General features: G+C 37.0%; 1 protein-coding gene across 4 annotated transcripts in view; it reads left to right on the top strand.

The window, feature by feature from the left end:
- The window catches only part of FRMD6 (FERM domain containing 6), a 79,630-nt gene that overhangs the window by 26,817 nt on the left and 30,539 nt on the right, over positions 1 to 22,274 (top strand). For all 4 annotated transcript variants that reach the window (XM_006731129.3, XM_006731128.3, XM_081830517.1 and 1 more), the window contains exons 2-3: positions 16,275 to 16,519; positions 21,246 to 21,336. In XM_006731129.3, coding sequence (XP_006731192.1) covers positions 16,421 to 16,519; positions 21,246 to 21,336 — 190 coding nt within the window. In that variant the 5' untranslated portion in view covers positions 16,275 to 16,420. The remainder of the gene's footprint in view (positions 1 to 16,274; positions 16,520 to 21,245; positions 21,337 to 22,274) is intronic.

Genomic DNA, 22,274 nt, shown 5'->3' with positions numbered 1-22,274 from the left:
ACTGAGCAAGGAGCCTGATGTGGGACTTGATCTCAGGACCCTGGGGTCATGACCTGAGCAAAGACAGACACTTAACCGACTGAGCCACCCAGGCATCCTCATAATTTTAATCTTAATTACTAAAGAATTCACATGTCCAGTGAATTTATAAATAATTTACTCCTCATATCCTGCTCTGTGCCTATCATAGACCTAATACTACTGCAGACATTAGAGACATAAAGATGCTGATGGATCCTGTCCTGGAGGAGATTCCAGTTCTCCATGGGGAGACAGACTTGCCAACAAGTACAAGGGTGATAAGAGTGCAAGGGAAATGACCCTTAGCTGCCTACCAGTGTGGAAGCATGCTTACCAGAGAAGTATCTTGAGTTTTCAGGGGAGAACGAAGATATTTTGTTCTTGTTCTTTTAAGAGGTGGGTGGATAATATGCAAGGGAGGATATCTAGGCAGCGGGAACAACACAGTCAAAAGCACAGACATATGACAGCAAGACTTGCTCAGAGAACTACAAGGAAAACAATTGTAGTAAATGTACGACATGAGTTAGAGAATGGCCACACAGAGGCTAGATGGAACCCAATGGTGAAAGATTGTGCCTTAGAGTTTAGGTGTTCTTCCGTGGAAGTACTATAGCATGAAAGAGTGTGTGAGCTGGGATGTGAGAGATTGGATGTGCCCTTTAATGAGGTCACCCTGGCAGTATTGTGGGTGGCAGACTTAAGGAGTGAAACAAGACAGAACATTTAGAAATCCAGGTGAGAATACAGTGAAGATGTACGGTAGAGGAGAAAGGCACTAGAATGATAGACTAGACAAAAGGAAGGATTTTTTTTAATAAGATTATTTCTTAAGTGGATGTATAGCAACTGAATCCCAACCTTTTGACCACTGAGAATCACTTTTGTTGTCCTCCTTCTCCCCCATCTTCCTTGGGCCTCATGTCTGAAAAGATTGTCTATCAAAATAAATTGTTTTCATTTTTTAAATCAGGCACGAAAAACTAAATGTGCTATCAAAATAAGCACTTGAAAAATGGTATTAAAATTACTTAAGTGAATGATCTCTTAGTTTTCCTTGAAACACTACCATGGATAAATGTGCCAGTTTTGTTTTGTTTTTTTTTAATATGCCAGTTTTATCAAGGTGTTTGAAATATTTAAAATAACTGTAAAGATCTCATTACTTTTTTTTTTTAATTAAAGTATGACTGACACAAAGTGATACATTAATTTCAGGTGTACAACATAGTGGTTTGACAAGTTTCTATGTTATGCTCTGCTCACCACAGGTGTAGCTATCATCTATCACTGTATAATGCTATTACAGTGTCGTTGACTATTCCTTATGTTGTCCTTTTATACCCATGACCTCTTCATTCCATAGCTAGAAGCCTGTGTCTCCCACTCCCCTTCACCCATTTTGCTCATCCCTCGATCCCCCTTTCCTCTAGCAACCACCAATTCTTTGTGTTTTGGGATCTCTTTCTGCTTTTTGTTTGTTTTGTTTCTTAGATTCTATATACAAGTGAATTCATACGGTATTTGTCTTTCTCTGTCTGACTTAACTTCACTTAGTATAATACCCTCTAGGTCCATCCATTTTTTTTGCAAATGGCAAGATCTCATCCTTTGCGGCTATAAGTAATACTCCATTGTAGATATATGCACCACGTCTTCTTTATCCATTCATCTATCAATGGACACTTGGGTTGCTTCCATATCTTGGCTATTGTAAATAATGTTGCAACAAACATAGGGGTGCATTTATCTTTTTGAATTAGTGTTTTTGTTTTCTTTGGGTAAATACCTAGTAGTGGAATTACTGGGTCATATGGTAGTTCTATTTTTAAATTTTTGAGGAACCTCCATAGTGTTTTCCACAGTTGGCTGTGCTAGTTTCCATTCCCACCAACAGTGCATGAGAATTCCTTTTTCTCCACATCCTTGCCAACACTTGTTATTTCTTGTCTTTTTGCTTTTACCCATTCTAACGGGTATCAAGGTGATATCTCATTATGGTTTTGATTTGTATTTCCTTGATGATTAGTGGTGTTGGGCATCACTGTATGCCTTCTTTGAGAAAATGTCTATTCAGGTCCTCCTCCCATTTTTTAATGGGTTATTTGGGTTTTTTTGGTGTTGAGTTGTGTAAGTTCTTTATGTATGATAGTAACCCCTTACTGAATACATCATTTGTAAATATCTTCTCCTGTTCATTAGGTTGCCTTTTTGTTTTGTTGATGGTTTCCTTCACTGTGCAAAAGCTTTTTATTTTGCTGTAGTCCCAATAGTTTAATTTTGTTTTTGTTTTCCTTGCCTTAGGAGACATCTAGAAAAATGTTGCTGAAGTCAGTGTTGAAGAAATTACTGCCTGTGTTTTCTTCCAGGAGTTTTATGGTTTCAGGCCTCACATTTAGGTCTTTAATCCATTTTGAGTTTATTTTTCTGTATAGTGTGATAAAATGGTCTAGTTTCATTCTTTTGCATATAGCCATCCAGTTTTCCCAGTACCATTTATTGAAGAGACTGTCTTTTCCTTATTGTATATTCTTGCCTCCTTTGTCATAGATTAATTGACCATATAAATTATGTATTCATTTCTGGGTTCTCTACTCTGTCCAGTTGATCTGTGAATCTGTTTTTGTGCTGGTGCTGTAGTGTTTTGATTACTGCAGCTTTGTAGTGTATGTTGAAATCTGGGATTCTGATACCTCCAGCTTTGTTCCTCTCTTTCAAGATTGCTTTGACTATTTGGAGCCTTCTGTAGTACTGTACAAATTTTAGTAGTATTTGTTCTAGTTTTGTGGAAAATGTTGGTATTTTGATAGGGATCACATTGAATCTATAGATTACTTTGGATAGTATGGACATTTTAACAGTATTAATTCTTCCAATCTGTGACCATGGAATATCTTTCCATTTGTTTGTGTCTTCAATTTCTTTCTTTAATGTTTTACAGTTTTTAGAGTTCTTGGTCTTTCATCTCCTTGGTTAAGTTTATTCCTCGGTATTTTATTCTTTTTCATGCAATTGTAAGTGGAATCTTTTTTTTTTTTAAGTTTTTATTTTAATCACCCTGTGCTCATCACAAGTGCACTCCTTAATCCCCAACACCTATTTAACACCCCACCCCCACCACCCCTCTGGTAACCATCAGTTTGTCCTCTGTAGTTAAGAGTCTATTTCTTGGTTTCTCTGTCTCTGTCTCTTTCCTTTTGCTCATTTGTTTTGTTTCTTAAATTCCACATATGAGTGAAATGATACGGTATTTGTCTTCCTCTGACTGACTTACGTCACTTAGCATGATACCCTCTAGCTCCATCCCTGTCATTGCAAATGGCAAGATTTCATTCTTTTTTTGGCTGAATTATATTCCATTTTATATTTATACCACATCTTCTTTATCCATCCATCTATCAGTAGACACTTGAGCTACTTCCATTTCTTGACTATTGTAAATAATGCTGCAATGAACAGAGGGGTGCATATATCCCTTTGGATTAGTGTTTTTGTATTTTTGGGTTAGATACCCAGTAGTGCTATTACTGGATCATTTAGTATAGTTCTATTTTCCACTTTTTGAGGAACCTCCATACTGTTTTCCATAGTGGCTGCAGTAGTTTGCATTCTCACCAACAGTGCAAGAGGGTTCCTCTTTCTCCACATCCTCACCAACACCTGTTATTTCTTATGTTGTTGATTTTAGCCATTCTTACAGGTGTGAGGTGATATCTTATTGTAGTTTTAATTTGCATTTCCCTGATAAGTGATGATGAGCATCTTTTCACGTGTCTGTTAGCCATCTGAATGGCCATATATAAGTTCTTTATATATTTTGGATACTAATCCTTTATTGGATATGTCTGGGATTGTTTTCTTAATTTCTCTTTTTGCTACGTCATGATTAGTGTATAGAAAAATACAACTGATTTCTGTGTATTAATTTTGTATCTTGCAACTTCTCTTAATTCATTTATTCTAATAGTCTTTTTGGTCTTTAGAGTATTCTATGTATAGTATCATGTCATCTGTAGATAGTGATAGTTTAACTTTTTCCTTAACAATTTGGGGTGCCTTTTATTTCTTGTCTGATTGTTGTACCCATTACTTCTTTTATGAACTCCAGGTTAGAAGCCATTATAATTGTTGGTCAACAGAATTATGCTTATTACTATTCTGTCTAGAGAGTATACCAGAATCATGCTTTGTAGAAATGTTTTTGATCTCAAGTATAAAAAAAAAAAAAGTGATGGTTTCATTTTCCTGCATACCACTATTATCATTACCCTGTGCTTGGCCTCTGTAATCAAGTGCATAAAGTGAGTATGGTCATAGCAGAAAATAATGACAAAGAAGGGCAAACTTTGAAAGGCTAGGAGTCAGAATACCACAGGATGCAGAACTGTTGCCAAAGCTTAGAGAATGTGATTGGTTGAGTTAGCATACAACAAAACTTGAAAAATGACCCACTCTGTAGGATACCGTTGTGATGTCCAGTGAGTCTCCTTGGAAGCCTCGTCAGGGTACTGAAGGAGATTCCTTGTAATTCAGGGGAGCACTCCACAGCCTGATTTCTCATCAGTCTGAGTTTGCATCATGGGACAGCAATGCAGATTCTTTGATGGACTCAGGCCTCTCTCCTGCCTCCCTATCTGGGGCCCTTATCTGTATGACTTTACACCCTTGTCATTCTTTTTCTCCCCACTGCCTACAAACCATTTCACCTCCCTCCATGACATCTTTCCTCAGTAGCTGCACTTCCCTCTGTTCTCAGCCTTTCCACAAATCCATGGACAGCCTTCTTTTTACCACACAATTTAGCATTTAACTTAAAATATAATTGTATTGCTTCCTTTGTTTCTACTGTGTCAATTTTAACTCTTCAAAGAGGTTACAAGGTCTCTAAGGGCCAGAATTTAGAAATGACGTGAGAGACAAAAAGGAGTAGTATACTTTAAGGAAGTGCTGGAGGACTCAAGTACCAGCTAGCTTATATGCTTGCTCATTGACTGACAGAATATTCGTGATCTTTTTCTTTTTTTTTTTTAAAGATTTTATTTATTTGAGAGAGAGAATGAGAGAGAGAGAGCACATGAGAGGGGGGAGGGTCAGAGGGAGAAGCAGACTCCCCGCCGAGCAGGGAGCCCGATGCGGGACTCGATCCCGGGACTCCAAGATCATGACCTGAGCTGAAGGCAGTCGCTTAACCAACTGAGCCACCCAGGCGCCCTCATGATCTCTTTCTTTTCTTTTCTTTTCTTTTCTTTTCTTTTCTTTTCTTTTCTTTCTTTCTTCCTTTCTCTTTCTTTCTCTTTTCTTTCTCTCTCTCTCTTTCTCCCTGACTTGTTATCTTACTGTCTTTCTTTCTACCTATTTAATTTAGGGGCTTTCTTTATTCCTGCTAGTTCTATTCTAAAAACAGTGAAACAGAGTAAGTTTGGGCTACATGGGACATTTATGATTTGGGGAGAATGGGCTCAATAAATGGTGTTTTTTAATTGATGTACTACAGTTTACTAATCCATTCCTGTGGTTAAACTATTTAGGTGTTTTTTTTTCCAGTTTTTACTGTGATGGATAATAGTTTAGTGAGTACTTATGATCAAAAGCGTGACGTACTTTGGTTGAATTATTTCCTTTTTATACATTCCCAGGAAGTCAGGTTATTGGGTCAAAGGGTGCAAACATTTGTAGGACTAGCCACATATTTTTATTCCTTAGAGTATGATAAGCATTAGTTGGCACCAATTCAAGTCCACTTTGATTGGAAGGTGCTTTGCCATTCCCAGCTCCAAGGTGTGTGTAGCAAATCTCATTTTAGAGAAACAAAATAATCTATTAGCTACAAACAAGAGAAAAACACTATTTCTTTTAGAACTCAAGATACAATTAATGACAGAATAGATTGATTTAACCACCACATACCACCAAAAAACAGTTCTTCCCCTTACTTTCTATAACATGACATCAATAATGTTACTTGGTATTAAAGAATAGCTAATTTAATAATCTTCACAACAGTTTGATTTCAGAGGTGAGAAAAATGGACACAAAGAAGTAAAGAGCTTTGCCCAAGGGTACCCAGGTTTCAAGCATTTCAGCTGGGATCCAAATCCAGGCAGTCTGAATCCATGCTCTTAAGCAGCACATTATATTGCCTCTCACTATATTCCCACTTTCCAAACTTAACATTTCTTTTGATTGAATAACTACATTTCAAGTGTAGTTATTACTTGTGTATTATATGTTTGTGCTTATATGTATGTAAAATATATAAATATACTCAGATGAAATACATATATTTGCATAATACTGTACATAGGTTAACTATATATAAAGCTTCATTTCAGATAACATACACAACCACTTTTAGCTGTATAGTGTAAAAATGCTGTAGTCAGGTTATAGTCTGTACTAGATTGCATTTGGTAGTTAGCAAATTTTCCCCTTACCAAGTTTGTAAAATAGACCCCAAATTAAAGATACTTTTACTAGAAAAATAATTTTTAAAAAATGCTTTTACAGTTCTCAAATTGCTGTGTGTAGTACTCTTCCAGAATAGTAGTGTCTGAACTGTAGCTTAACCACCTAAACTTTTCAGTTGCTCAGATTTTTTTTTTTTTTTTTGGCCTTCCAGGTCTTCTTTGCTAATGATGAATATTCATCAGAGAGTGTATTATCCTTTGTCCAAAGAGAGGAGTAGCTCTCTCCATCCCAGCATTTGTATAACAAATTTCTTGGAAGAATTCTGGCTTTACTTGGATTATACGTTTACCCTTCAGACCAAGCACTGTGACTGGAGATTGGGGCACCCTCTTGGGCCAGCTTTGGGTCACATTCATACCCTATGTCATCTCTTCACCCTTCTAAAGTAGAGAATACGCTGATTGATAGCCCCACTGGAAACATGTGGGATTGGAGGGGGGCACTGCCAGGGGAAAGATGGTGCCAAACAGAATTACACATATGTCTTTCACATTCCATCTTTTGGTCAGCCAGCATACATTTGAACCTAATGCACTCATACACACTTTCTCTTTTTCAATATATAAAATTTCGAAGGAGTCACCACCTAATATAGTGCAACTGTCCCATTTATAATCAACACTATACTTAACTTCCCCACCCCAAAGTAGACCTCCCAAAGTTTAGCCCAGTTGTTGCATCTGGCTCTAAATTCCAGATCTCTAGGTGATAATGTATTCTTGTTGATCAGTTATCGATGTGCCTTTTTATGACCTGGCAGTGCATGACTGTTGTTTCAATGAACCATCCCCCCAACAACCTGATACCTAATACTTTATATTCATTATCTCATTTAATCTTTGTAATAGTTCTAGAAGGCCAAAATTACATATTTTAGAGGTGAAGAATCAAGCTCAGAGATTAGGTACTTGCCCATGGACATTGTAGAATCCAGATTAGGATTCAGGTTTGACTCTGGAGAGGTTAAGTCCATCTTTTTAATCAATATTCTGTCCCTGTTGTCTCTAAACAGCTGAGGTTCAACCATGTGAAAGGTGGTCTTAAGGTCTTCACAGTCCCTCATTTATCTATGAGAGCAATGGTTGGAACATGGGAAAGAGCAACAAAGAGTGATGTTCTTTCTAGAGGGTTTGGCTCCAGATAGTTGATAGATACCAACTACTTTCCTTTTCAGATAAAACAATAACTGCAAAAAAGGGACATGAAATGCAAAGTGTTCAATTTACTTTTCAAATTAAGTGAGAAAAATATTTCTGTAGTCCCAAAATGACTCTTACAAGCAAATTACCCTTACTTAAGAAAAAAATACCTTCATAATGCAGAGCATACAGACAAACTGAAAATGAGGTATTATTTGTTTCCAGGTCTGTTTTTATATTTCCAGGTATAAAATCAAAATGTAGGACTCTCCAGGAATAAGTACCTGATAATAATGGAAGTGTACTTATGTGAGAATTTTGGCAGTACACTCCATTAAAAATTTAAGTTTCAAGAAGGCTAAACATCAAAGCAGCCTCTGAAGCCAGAGGCCAATAAGACATTCAAAAGGTTAAAAAAGTTGACTTCAAGATTCAAGCCAGGTTTCTGAGTTTTGACTCAGTTGCTAACCTTTAGTTGGAGAATATGTGTTTAGTAAATGTTGTACTATTACAGACATACCCCAAGACATTGCAAGTTAGGTTTCAGACGACGGCAGAAAAGTGAATATTGTAATAAAGCGAGTCAAATGAGCTTTTTGGTTTCCCAGTGCGTATAAAGGTTATATTTTCACTATACTGTTGTCTGTTAAGTACACAATTGTATTATGTCTAAAAAAAATGTATATACCTTAATTCAAAATACTATAGTGCTAAAACAGTGTTAACCATCATCTCATTTTTTATCAGGTCATAATTCTTTTTTTTTTTTTTTTAAAGATTTTATTTATTTATTTGAGAGAGAGAGAATGAGAGACAGAGAGCATGAGAGGCAGGAGGGTCAGAGGGAGAAACAGACTCCCCGCTGAGCAGGGAGCCTGATGCGGGACTCCATCCAGGGACTCCAGGATCATGACCTGAGCCGAAGGCAGTCGCTTAACCGACTGAGCCACCCAGGCGCCCAGGTCATAATTCTTTTGCTGGAAGGTCTTGCCTCTGCATTGATGGCTGCTAACTGATCAGGGTGGTGGTTGCTGACGGGTGAGATGGCTGTGGCAATTTCTAAAAATGAGACAGTAATGAAGTTTGCCGCATCAGTTGACTCTTCCTTTCATGAACAGTTTCTCTGTCTCATGTGATGCTGTTTGATAGCATTTTACCTGCAGTAGAACTTCCTTCAAAAGTGACTTCAGTACTTAAATCCTTCTACTGCTTTATCAGCTAAGCTTATGATGTATTCTAAATACTTTGTTGTCATTTCCATAGTCTTCATGGCATCTTCACCAGGAGTAGATTACATCTCAAGAAATCACTTTCTTTGCTCATCTATAAGAGAAGCAACTCCTCATTCATTCAGTTTTTATCCTGAGATTGTAGCAATTCAGTCCCATCTTCAGGCTCCACTTCTAATTCTAGTTCTCTCACTGTTTCCACCACATCTGCAGTTACTGCCTCCACTGAAGTCTTGAATCCCTCAAAGTCATCCATGAGGGTTGGAATCCATGACTTCCAAACTCCTGTTCATGTTGATATTTTGACCTTTTCCCATGAATCATGATGTTCTTAATGGCATCTAGAATGGTGACTCGAGGTTTTCAGTTGACTTTGCCTGGATCCGTCAGAGGAATTGCTACCCATGGCAGCTATAGCCTTATGGAAAGCATTTCTTAAATAAAACTAGAAGGTCAAGATGACTCCTTGATCCATTGGCTTCAGGAAGGATATTGTGTTAGCAGGCTTGAAAACAACATTAATCTCAGTGTCCATCTCCCCATCAGAGCTCTTGGGTGACCAGGTGCATTGTCAATGAGCAGTCCTATTTTGAAAGGAATATTTTCCTGAGTGGTAGGTCTCCATAGTGGACCTAAAATACCCAGTAAACCATGTTGTAAACAGATGGGCTGTCATCCAGGCTTTGTTGTTCCATTTACAGAGCATGGGCAGAGTAGAGTTAGCATTATTCTTAAGGGCCCTAGGATTCTCAGAATGGTAAATGAATATTAGCTTCAACTTCAAGTCACCAGCTGCATTAGCCCCTAGCAAGACAGTCAGCCTGTCCTTTAAAGTTTTGAAGCCAGGCATTGACTTCTTCTCTCTAGTCATGAAATTTTTAGATGGCATCTTCTGACAGAGGCTGTTTCACTTACATTGAAAATCTGTTGTTTAGTGTAGCCACCTTCATTTATTATCTGAGCTACATCTTCTGGATAACTTGCTGCAGCTTCTGCATCAGCACTTGCTGTTTCACTTTGCACTTTTATGTTATTGGGATGGCTTCTTTCTTTAAACTTCATGAACCAACCTCTGCTAGCTTCATACATTTCTTCTGCAGCTTCCTCAACTCTTTCAGCCTTCCTAGAATTGAAGAAAGTTAGGGCCTTGCTCTGGATTACTCTGGGTTAAGCGAATGCTGTGGCTGATTTGATCTATCCAGACCGCTAAGTAAAGCTGTTCTGCTTTTTTATCATTTGTGTGTTCACTGAAATGGCACTTTTCCTTCAAGAACTTTTCCTTTGCATTCACAGTTTGGCTAAGTGATGCAAGAGGCCTAGCTTTTGGCCCATCTTGGCTTTTGCATTGCCTTCCTTACTAAGCTTAATCATTTCTAGCTTTTGATTTAAAGTGGAAGACATGCAACTCTTCCTTTCACATGAATGCTTAGAGACCATTGTAGGGTTATTAATTGTTCTTATTCCAATATCATTGTTTCGCAGAGAATAGGGAGGCAAGGGAGACAGGGAATGGCTGGTTGGTGGAGCAGTCAGAGCACCCACACTGATTAAGTTCATTCTCTTATATGGGCACCCCAAAACAATTACAATAGTAACATTAAAGATCACTGATCATAGATCACCATTACAAATATAATAATAATGAAAAAGTTGAAATATTGTGAGAATTACCAAATGTGAAACAGAGAAAACAAAGTTAGAAAATGCTGTTGGAAAAATGCTGCCAGCAGGCTTTCCACAAACCTTAAATTTGTAAAAAAACAAAAAAAAACAAAAAAAAAACAGACAAATAACCTCCCCTCCCCGCCAAACGCATTATCTGTAAAGTGCAATAAAGCAAAGTTCAATAAAACAAGATATGCCTATATTTTAAAAAAACAGCTAGATTGTAAAAAGTAATGACTTTAAGGAAACTTGTTCTCAATAGTTGGTTCTCAACAGTGGGTGATTTTACCCCAAGGGGGCATTTGACAATATCCAAAGAAATTTTGGGTTGTCACAACTGGGACATGGGGGGATTCTCCTGACATCTAGTGGGTAGAGGCCAGGAATGCTGCTGAACATCCCACAGTGCACAGGATGCCCACACTGCAAAGGATATTTGACCCATAATGTCAGTAATGCCAAGGTTAAGAAACCCTGCTGTAGGATCTTCCTAGTCCAAAGACATGTATGTAGCAAGTGAAACAACCCACACTTAATGAGCAAGCCTGCCATTGGAGATGAAAAGAAATCTGAGTTGGGGAAATAGACAAGAAAGATAACTATAACCTACTGAACTGTTAGAGATAGTGATTTGAAATAACAGACAAAGAGCATTTACACAAATGAGTTATCCATGAGGCAGAACTTCTAAGCGAACATGAGTTAGTCACAGGGCAAGCCCAGATTCAAGGGAAGGGGAAATAGATCCCATCTCTTAATGGGAAGCATGGCAAAGAGTTTACAGTTTTCTTTAATACACTGTAAGTGCTTAACAGTAGAACCTGGCACATAGTAGTATGTACTAAATGTTAGCTATAATTAGTCCTCTTATTCTGCCTTTTCTTAACAATAGGTGAACCTTAGCATTTGCTGTTCCCTCTATTTGGAAAACTTCCCTGGGATGGCTGGGTCAGTGGAAGGGAGGAAGGGAGGGAGGGAGGAAAGGAAATGACATCCCTCTCTTAATTCTGTTATCAGCTCAAATAGCAACTTATAAGAAGTGCTTCCCCTGATTACCCTGTATGAAATAGCATCTACACTACCACCTTATCTCCATCAACTCTCTCATCTACTCTGGGTTTATTTTTCTTCACAGTACATATCACCATCTACATTATATATTTATTGTCTCTCTGTGCTTTGTTCAGTGTTATATGCTCCATGCCTACGACAACACTTAGTACATTGTAGGTGTTTAATGTGTATACATGGAATGAATGAATAAATGAATGAGGGAAAAAAAAACAAGCCATTTTACCAAAGGCATTTTGATATCACTTTTAGGAATACCATACATTAAAAGACTATATACTATTTATTCCATAATGATATAAGCCACAGTATTCCTATGTTTCATGCTGTCAGCTGTTATGTCTTCCCATGAGAGTCGCCCATCAGAATACATGTGTTCTTGGGAAGCAGGGACAATATCATTATCTTAAGTTTCTTGGCAAAGGTATGTCCCTAACTAGATTCTGAGCTCAAGGGTGTAGGAGCACATCTTTTATTGCTTTTGTATTCTGCTTTTTAGCAAATAAATATTATAGTACTGTGTGTATAGCATGAGCTTCCTACATGTATAATTAAATTAAAAGTTAGGGCTCTCTGTGATCCAGTTTTCCAAGATAAATTTTGATCTTGTTTTTGTTAGGTAATAAAGACACCTTGTTGACTGTTGAAATACGGCTGCTAACCATGATTGCCTTATAGAATTCATCATATCGCAGCACCACCTTTTCACTTTTTTTAGGGTGACAGTCTCAGAATTGAGACTCCTTTGCCTCCATTCAAAGTGAGATTATATCATGTGTTGGAGATTTCTGGCAACCTCGTTCTTTTTTTTTTTTTTATAAACTTTTTTATTTTAGAATACTTCTAGATATATAAGACTAGCAAAGAAAATAGGAGTTCCTAGATACCCCATATGTACCCACTTTCCCCTATTGTTAACGTCTTACATGAGGGTGCTACATTTGTCACAACGGATAACCAGTATTGATACATTATAATAAACTAAAGTTCATACTTTCATTCAGGGGTGACCCAGTTTAAAGGTTAATTCCAATAATTTCTAAAAAATGAAAACTGATACTCAGTGTACGCACATCAGGTGGTGGCTTCCTGATTCTTAAAAGAAACAAAGTAACTTTTAACCAGTGGGGCTTATCAGGAAAAAGGGACTTATAATAATGTAGGTTTAAAATTCAAGTGGGGGGAGGGACACCTGGGTGGCTCAGTCGTTGAGCGTCTGCCTTCTGCTCAGGTCACGGTCCCAGGGTCCTGGAATGAGCCCCGCATCAGGCTCCCTGCTCAGCGGGAAGCCTGCCTCTCCCTCCGACCCTCCTCCTGCTTGTGTCCCTTTCTCGCTGTATCTCTCTCTGTCAAAGAAATAAATAAAATCTTAAAAAAAAAAAAAATTCAAGTGGTGGAATCTTATAACATTTTATTTGTAAGTTAGATATTAATAAAGATGATAGGATGGGGTTTGATCATTATTAAAGCTGTTTTGTTGTTGCCTGGAAAATATGATTCTGTAGCATGGTGTGTTCTTCATAAATATCTATCCTAGAAGCAATAATCTATCCAAAGATCCCTGGACAGAAAAGGGCTGCCGTGGAGTAGGAAATGTGCTCTCCTGGGGCTGAGTCGGGACTCAGCTGAGGACACAGCATAGGTAGCCAGTAGCTCAGAGGCGTATTTCTACAATTCAGATTGGTATAAATTTAGTCTGATTCTTTTCCCCAGGACTGTCCAATGTATGATTAAATTTTATACTGGAGCATTTTAGAGATAATAGGCATTTTGCTATTTCGCTGGAACCTTTTAATCAGCTTTCATGCAGTCCTGGGTGAAGTAAAAAACTTCATCCTCTCTCTCTTTTAGGACTTTTTAGTTTGCCATCCTCAAAGCAGAAAAGGCAGCAAAGAGGCAGCACTGCTTCTTAAAGACTCTTGGTTTTTATGAAATTTTCTTCAATAATCCTACTCCAGTCTTCTACTGCATTATTTGAATCATAAAATAAGTAAAAATTGTACTCAAATGAAATTTGGAAATTATCTTAATGAAGCTCTGGAAACATCTCAAACCTCAGAAGGTATTTTTTCCTTAATTTTTTTAATTATAGAAAGTAGGTCAATAGAAATACCCCCCTTTAACTGGTTTAATTAGGAATGGAAAATTATAGGAGTAACTCAATTTGAAGTGTAGATTTAAATAAGAAGAATTACACTGGGATTAATACCATTTTAGGTTTTGAATTTAAGTAAGATGCATTTAATTGTGGCTTATAATTTCTTCTTGAAAAGATTTTAATAGAGAGGAGGCCTAAGTGTTGGAATAGAGCAATACATAGGAAAAAATCTGCCATTAAAGATTTGAAAAGGAAATTGCTTTACAACCATAATTCTCAAATGGGATGTTTAAGAATTTATTCTACAGGACCTTAATAGAAAGGTCTTAGAGGAGAGGGAAACTATTCAGTGACCAAGTAAGTTTGAGAAATATTAAGTTAAACAAATTTAAGAAATTGCCTGCAGGACTCTTCAGAGCCTTTAATATTGAGGATTTTTTTTTTCAGTTATAGTGATGATGTCTTTTACATATGTTGGCTTATTCCCCATTCTATACCTCATGATGTTTTCCCAGTATATACTATGAAGGTATTAGAACCAACTCTCTGCTCAGTACCTTCCTTCTGTTAATTCAAGTGTGGTTTTTATACATGACTATATGTCAGAAATACCTGGGAGCTTTTTTAAAAGATTAAGATTCCTGAGCCCTGACGTGGGCTCAGTGAGTAGAATGCCACTGTGCTTGGGATTCTGTATTTATCACAGACACCCAGGTGATTCTGAGGCAGCCAACACCGGTCTTACGATTGGTGCTTTGGAACTGTTGAACTAAAAGTGGATTGAGGGGCACCTGGGTGGCTCAGTTGGTTAAGCATCTGCCTTTGGCTCAGGTCATGATCTCAGGGTCTTGGGATCGAGTCCCGCATAGGGCTCCCTGCTCACCAGAGAGTCTGCTTCTCCCTCTCCCTCTGTCTCTTCCCCCTGCTCATGCTCTCTCTCTGTCTCTCTCTCAAATAAATAAATAAAATCTTAAAAATAAATAAATAAAAGTGGATTGGATTTGGGGTGCACTTAGTTTGTGCTCATAGAAACATGGGCTAACCATCCCATACTGAAGATAAACTGCAGTGCTGAACTTCACTGATCCTGTAGGGTGATGTGCTGGCTACAACCTAATGTGCAACAATTGCTATGATCCTTTAAGAAAAGCAGAATGTTTCTAAGGGGCCTTTTGGTCACCTTCCTAATAACGAAATACTGTATATAAGATTACCATTTGTTTTTACTCAGTTTGAGTAGCTGCCTTGTGGTTGGTATTTTATTCATACTTTAAAAAGAAATAATAGTTTATATTTACTCCTAGTGCCATAAAAGATTATATTCTCTCCCATCTTCCTACTGATAACAGATGGACGTTTAACCTTAAGCAGATTATAAGTCATCTATGCTTTGGTCTACATGAGCGCTGACAGTAGCTTTTCTATTAAAACTGTGTTGTTATACTCTCTGCTTAGTAAAATCTTCTGCTCCTACAAATATACCTGGAAAGAGACAATATAAATGCTACTGGAGAAAAATAATTACTGTTGGTTTGAAAGGCAACTAGCCTTAACACCTTGGTTGAATAGTGTTATATTAGTAATAATATATGAAACAGTGGCACACTCATTTAAAAGTAGAAAATATCCCCCATTGTTTTAAAATTATTCTCCAAAGGTTTGCCAATGCAATAAGACATGAAACAAAGGAAGGATGTGAGTATTGAAGATTGGAGATAAAAATCTTCATTACTTGCAAAAAAAAAAAAAATTGTATACATTGAAAACCTGAGAGAAGTTAAAAAATAATGTGTTTAATAAACTGATTAGATATCCACAAAATCCACAGTTCTTTGGTATACAAACATGGTTGATACATATACAGTTTCGTTATTTCTATGTGTTGGTTGGTGAAGTACATAGAGGTATTGTTTGCGTTGTCAGGTTAAAGGATCAGGAGAGAGAGCAGCGTAATAAAAACTCAGAGAGAAAAAAGTTGTAAGGAGGCCTTAACCTTGGTGAGAGAGAGCAAGATCAATTGAAGTGAATCCTAGAGATGCTGCTGATGGTCTAGAGATCCCTGGCTTCCTTTGGCAGAGCCATGTTGGTGAAGCAAAGGAAGTAAAAGCCAGACCACAGTGGTTGAAGAAGGAATGTAATGGAAGAGCCAAGACACTTATTTGAGTTTGTAATGGAAAAAAAGAGCAAGAGATTGAGAATTTTGTTGTCGCTGCTGTTTTGTCATTTTGTTTGTTTATTTATGGAACCCTTCGTTATCTCCCATGTGAGCTTGGAAACTTCCCAAAGGCAGGCTCTCTGTTTCTGTGAGCTCTGCAGTGCATAGTACTGCCTTGAATGTATGAGGCACTCACTGGCTTTATGTTTAATTCGTGACTGTGAATGAAAGTTTGAAAACAGTTGATAGTGGGCAAAATACAGACTAAATTTCAGTGAGTTCTCCTTTACTAAAACAGGCAGCCCTAGCTCTGAGACGTGCTGACCCTGTGCGAACAAGAGCAGTTGTGCTGCTCATCTCCCTGTCTCTCTCACCAGTCTCGCTGCCTTTATTTATGGCTGGCTTTGGGGCTTTTTTTTTTTTTACAGCTATGAACCCTACGTAGGGGAACATCCTGCTGCTTCTCCTGTAGAGCGAGTGATGAGGAGTGGAGTCTGGCTTTGGAGTGCTCGGAACCAGAGGAATTGCCGAGGACTCGGAGCCTAGCCCTGACCACTCGAGAGCCCACAACACAATGAACAAATTGAACTTCCATAACAATAGAGTCATGCAAGACCGCCGGAGTGTGTGTATTTTCCTTCCCAATGATGAATCTCTGAACATCATCATAAATGTAAGTAGGTCCAACTTGAGAAATGTTGGAATATTCTGTTCCCAGCAGTGACCACATTCAAGTTACTGCTTGGTGAAGGGTGAAAGCCTTACAGAATGAGACCATGAGTAATGTAGCAGAATTGGGGTGTTTTAAAGTTGTCTACACAAGTATAAACTTGGAATTATGGCTTAAGTGCAGCTGCCTTCAACATTCCTTCACCTGGGGGTAAAATTATAGAATTTTGGTTACCATATTATAGAAAAACTAACACCTTGCTATTTTATAACTTTTTACTGAAATATAAATTTTTATTAATATATAATATGAATTTGCTTTTTAAATGCTTTTGAGTTGTCACACAAATGAAGTGGTAATAATTGCTAGCCTCTTACTATGCATCTTGATCATTACTAGTAGCCTGAGTCTAGCCAATTTCAAGAATAAGCTGTGACTTGAGCACTAAGCTGTGGCTTTTGGTTCTTGAGTCAGAGTTAACTGTCTTAGTCATCGGACATTGAGGAATATGGTCTTATTTTTCTTAACTTCTAAAATTGAGTTATAATCTACATACAGCAAAGTGTAGGAATCTTAAGTGTGCAGCTCAGAGAATTTTTACAAGTGTATATACCCGTGTAATCATCATCCAGCTTGAGATATGCTATATTTTCAGCACCCCGGAAAGATCTGTTGTGACTCCGCCTAGACAGTAATCTCTACCCAAAGAGGGGTAGTAACTGTTTCCTCCTCTATAATTTGTTTCTGAACTTCACACAGCTGAAATTATGTGGTGTGTTCTCTTTTGTATCTGGCTTCTTTCAATCAGCATTTGGTCTGTGAAATTCATTTATGCTATTACATGTAACACTAATTCCTTTTCATTGTTGTGTAATATTCCGTTGTGTGCAATTTGTTTATCCATTTATTTTTGATGGATATTAGGTTGTTGTAAGTATCGGGCTATTATGAACAAAACTATTATGAGCATTTTATGTGTATACCCATGTGTATACATTTGTGGGGTTTATTCAAGAGTGGAGTTGGGAATCATAAAGTATATCTGTGTTTAGCTTTGGTAGAGACTGCCAAACAGGTTTATGGTAATCAGAATCATGCCTAGCATTTTTCAACCCCTCTCCCTATTATCAACTTTCATATTCTTCCTCTCACTGATTGTATTCAGATGGAATTAGGGAGAAACTTGTCTTAGTGCATGCCTTGAATTGTTTTTTTTTTTGCTATATGCTACTGTATTTTTAACCCAATTGCTATATAAAAGAGTATTTCTAAATGTTATACTGAGTATATATGACATTTAAGTAGCGTCATTAAAAAATTTAGACAGGAAAAGGTTCTGCTTATTACCATAATTATTTTGGTTTTATTCTGAGAATCACCACAGTTTCAGTTTCTTGATTTACTAATGTAACCTCATTTTTGCTCATAGGGATTGTCTGAGCATCAAACTTACCTCTTGGATTAATTTTATCATCTGTTGGGCAGAATTTCTTTTGATTAACAAATTGTTATTCAGGGTACCCAAAGTTGTTTTTGAATATGTGAACTGATAGGCTATTATTTTTACATTTGGTTTTTAAAAATCTAATAAAACTCGGCAGCTTATCTTTTTCAGTGTGGTCATGGGCAAAATACATTAAAATGTAATTCTACTTATATAGGTGAATATGATATTTCAGTTGTTATATACGGTTATTTTATAAAAAGATACCCACTGAATTTTTTTTAAAAAATCAAAATCAAGACATATAGCCTAAGCACTTTAAGAAACTTCTCTCAGTTCCATTTATGTATTTAAACTAAACATAATCCCCTGATTGGATTGTATATCTGTGTGTTCACGTGTGCACTTATGCACACATACAAGATACGGAACCAAACCTTCCTGACCTCAGGTAAGTGGAAGGAAGGACTAATCTGTCTTCATGAGGAACACTAAGAGCTGACTACAATTTTCAAAGAAATTAATTTGTACTAAAATCTCAGCTGAGGAAGATAATTAGGAATAACACCTCTGCTACAACCATACTATGTGATTGTGAGAATTGAGAGTTGGCACACAGCGTCATTCCTGACACATAGCATAGTAGCTGCTATTATTACTGTAATTCCTCATCAGAGATTAATTTTACATGTCTTCACTTTCCTTATTTTGCAAAATTACTGTAATATCCCCACAGGATGGTCAGGACTATGATCATGGATTGTATAGCCATATATCGTCATGATTAAGGAGGGTTTAGAGTCACAGGGACCTCACTTGAAATCCCTACTCCTCGACATACTCTAGCCTTGGGCAAGTTAGGTTTTTTTTGCTTCCGTTTCCTCATCTATAAAGTAGAGATAATCTTCCTCCCCTCATCAGGGTCATTGTGAGGATTTAAAGATATAACATGAATAAACTTCTAATTGTAGTGCCTGGCAGCTGGGAATTGCTCAGTAAGTGAGCACTTAATAGAGTAACACTTGTTTTAATTTCTTTGAGCTGTTTGTTCATTTCATTAGGGAGCTCTGTTAATGAAGCTCAAATGGAGAATCTGAACTCCCTCTAGGCCTGTAAGATTTTCTTATTCCAGGGCACATAGACTCCCCTGCCACGTTCAGACTCCTCTCTAGCAAGCTGTTGAACAAAGGAGGGAGGAGGGACCGAGTTAAGTAGTATGGAGGCCCCTCATTGCTAGAAAACCGATTCAGGGCTGCCAAAGGTCTGTCTTTTTTCTACAGTGTTATCTTTGTATTCATAAAATTGCAATTGATGTTTGTAGTGTTGTACTCTTAACAAATTAACGGTAGCAAAAACAGTTTTATTAATGGTCTCATTTTTCATCATTTCTAAATATTTTTTAAACAAAGATAGTTTATTCCTTGACGTGTAGTTGATATGAGAGAATGTTGTCTTTCTGCATGTGGGGTAAACTTAGTGTTTTGATCATCCTAGTTTCTCCATGAGTTTGAACTAGTAGGCGATGTTTTAAATGATTTTAATCATCAGGTAAATATTAAATATGGAAACTTGGTAAATTTTGACAATAAAATTATGGTAAATATAAAAATTTTTGAGTAATATAAATAGTGGCCAAGAGTTTATACCTGTTCACTAAGACTAAAGTGAACAATTCTTTTTTTGGAATATATTTTAAGCATGCTTACTCAAAAACAATGACATTTATTTATTTATTTTAAAGAATTATTTATTTATTTTAGAGAGGGCATGAGCAGGGTGAGGGGCAGAAGGAGAGGAAGAGAATCTAAAGCAGGCTCCCCACTGAGTGTGGAGCCTGACACAGGACTCGAACTCAGGACCCAGGATCATGATGTGAGCTGAAACCAAGAGTCAGACACTGAACCGACTGGGCCACCCAGGCGCCCCAACCATTGATATTTAGGATCAAATGATGTTTTTATTAGAAAGTTCCATATGGAGTATATTTTTAGATAATACTTTAATTCTTAATACCTCATACTCTATAGCACTTTTTAAAGCTTCATTGCTCCTGAAGATTAAAGAACTTGAAAAATTGCACAATTAGCTAAAATGTGGCCTTAAAGACTCATAATATGAAAATACAAATAACTCAGGCTTGTTTTCACAGCAGGTTAAGACTTCACAGCCACAGCCTTACTTAATTACACTTTTATTTTTATTTATTTTTTTAAAGACAACTTTTTTTTTTTTAAGATTTTATTTATTTATTTGACAGAGAGCGTGCACAAGCAGGGGGAGGGACAGAGGGAGAAGCAGACCCCCTGCTGAGCAGGGAGCCCTTAATTACAGTTTTAAACAAGAACACTGCTTACTTGATAGTTGTTACAGAGTTTTATCAGTAGGCTCCAAATACTTGATTTAAACTAGCAGAACAATAATAAGTATGGAGGAAATGTACAGCATTATTTGATTAGCAGTTAGACAAAGTTACAACATGGTTTGCTTTATATATAGTTTGTGGTTTGGAATTTTTCTGTTAACTTTTTATCACATTTTATCCGAAGAGCTTTGTTTATGACATTTAAAAGTACAGTCAAAACTAAGGATTAAAGGTGCTATAGCTGGTATGACATTTTAAGTCTCAAATTTGTAGTATATTAGCATATTAGGCCATCAAGAAGAAAACCTTCCTTGTAAAGATACTTGCCTAATTCAGGCTTTTGATAATCTGAGTAGCCTGTTTGGATATCTTCTGAAATATTTATCATGCGCCATGATTTTAGAATAAGGCCTTGTCCATGTATTATAAGATTTATGAGTCTTGGACAAGATAGTATTGGTACCTTATTACCATTTCATAAACATTTGTATTGTGATAATCATTATTGAAACACAGCACAGATTAAAGCAATTTCCATGGACCAACAGTTGTTTTGCCAGTGTTGCTTGTCATTTTAAGGCGTATATTTACGGTGCATTAAATTGCCTGTTTGTGGGGGTGCCTGAGTGGCTCAGTCGGTTAAGTGTCTGACTCTTCGTTTCTGCTCAGGTCATGATCTCAGGGTCATGAGATCGAGCCCTGTGTCACACTCCCGAGTTCAGCGTGGAGTCTGCTGGAGATTCTTTCCCCATCCCTCTCCCTCCCACTCTGCTACTCCCTCCACTTGCATATTCGATCTCTTTAAAATAAATAAATAAAATCTTTTAAAAAATTTAAAAAAATAAATTGCCTGGTTGTGGCTCAGCATGTGGGCTTGGTTTATTTGCTATCGCAAGTTGTGTTTTTGTTTTTTTCCTCTACAGGTTAAAATTCTATGTCACCAGTTGCTGGTCCAGGTGTGTGACCTACTCAGGCTAAAGGACTGTCACCTGTTTGGACTCAGTGTTATACAAAGTAGGTCTTAGTCCCATCTCTGATAGATTTAGCCAACTATCCCTGAGGAAATGATATTTTATAGCTGTAACTTAATTTGGGCAAATTGTGTTAAGATTGTGATTATCAAAATACCCATAAGTTGGTCATTATTTTTAGTCTAGTAGTCATTTTAATCTTAACTGATGTGTATTTCTTTTAAGATTTAGAATTTAGGCCACGTATTATAGTTTGAACTTAAAAATGGGTTCCTTTTTAGGAATCTAGATTTTGTGTTTGTTCTTTTCTGTTTTAATGAACCAAGCTTGGTTTTTGTTTCCTTGCACTCAGGGAGCAGCTGATGCTAGGAGGAAATTATCTTGAATGTTTTTATAATTTCTTTTATAATTTTTGACATTAAAAAATTTAGACATAAGAAAAATAACTCTATTCAAGTTCTCTTACCGTTGACTGTATAGTATAACAAAGTGATCTACTAATTTGCTCCTATTTTCTGTTTTTCCCTCTGCACACCTTCTGTTTTTTCCAGTTGGACTATATGACATGAAGATAAGGGATCAGTTTCTTCTGTATATTTTATGTGAAGGTTTTCTGCACATAAAGGGCTCAATATAAGTCTCTTCCCCACCCCCCCCCATAATATCTTAGTTACTAAGGATTTACCTGTAACCATTCCTTATAAGCTTTTTCTTTCACATCATGTTTTTAAATTTCTCTAGTCTTGTGTCAAAAGATCTTTTAAATCTGTGTTGAGTTTTTCAGGAATACTTTTTCTGTGAAATGTATTTATTTATATTTTATACTTCTTTATGGATCATATTCTACTACTGGAATTGGTTTAAATTTAAAAGCTTATGACATCTTGAGAATCTGGTTAGTACCATAAAATGCTTAGATCTGCCAGGTTGGAAGGTGTATCATGATGAGCTGATAAACAAGGCCCTTCTCCACCAAAATGT

Source organism: Leptonychotes weddellii, chromosome 9 (genome assembly GCF_054177405.1).
Source record: "Leptonychotes weddellii isolate Sample4059 chromosome 9, ASM5417740v2, whole genome shotgun sequence".
Classification (NCBI taxonomy): Eukaryota; Metazoa; Chordata; class Mammalia; order Carnivora; family Phocidae; genus Leptonychotes; species Leptonychotes weddellii.
The sequence above is the reverse complement of the archived record's forward strand: the minus strand, read 5'-3'. Positions and strand labels throughout refer to the sequence as shown.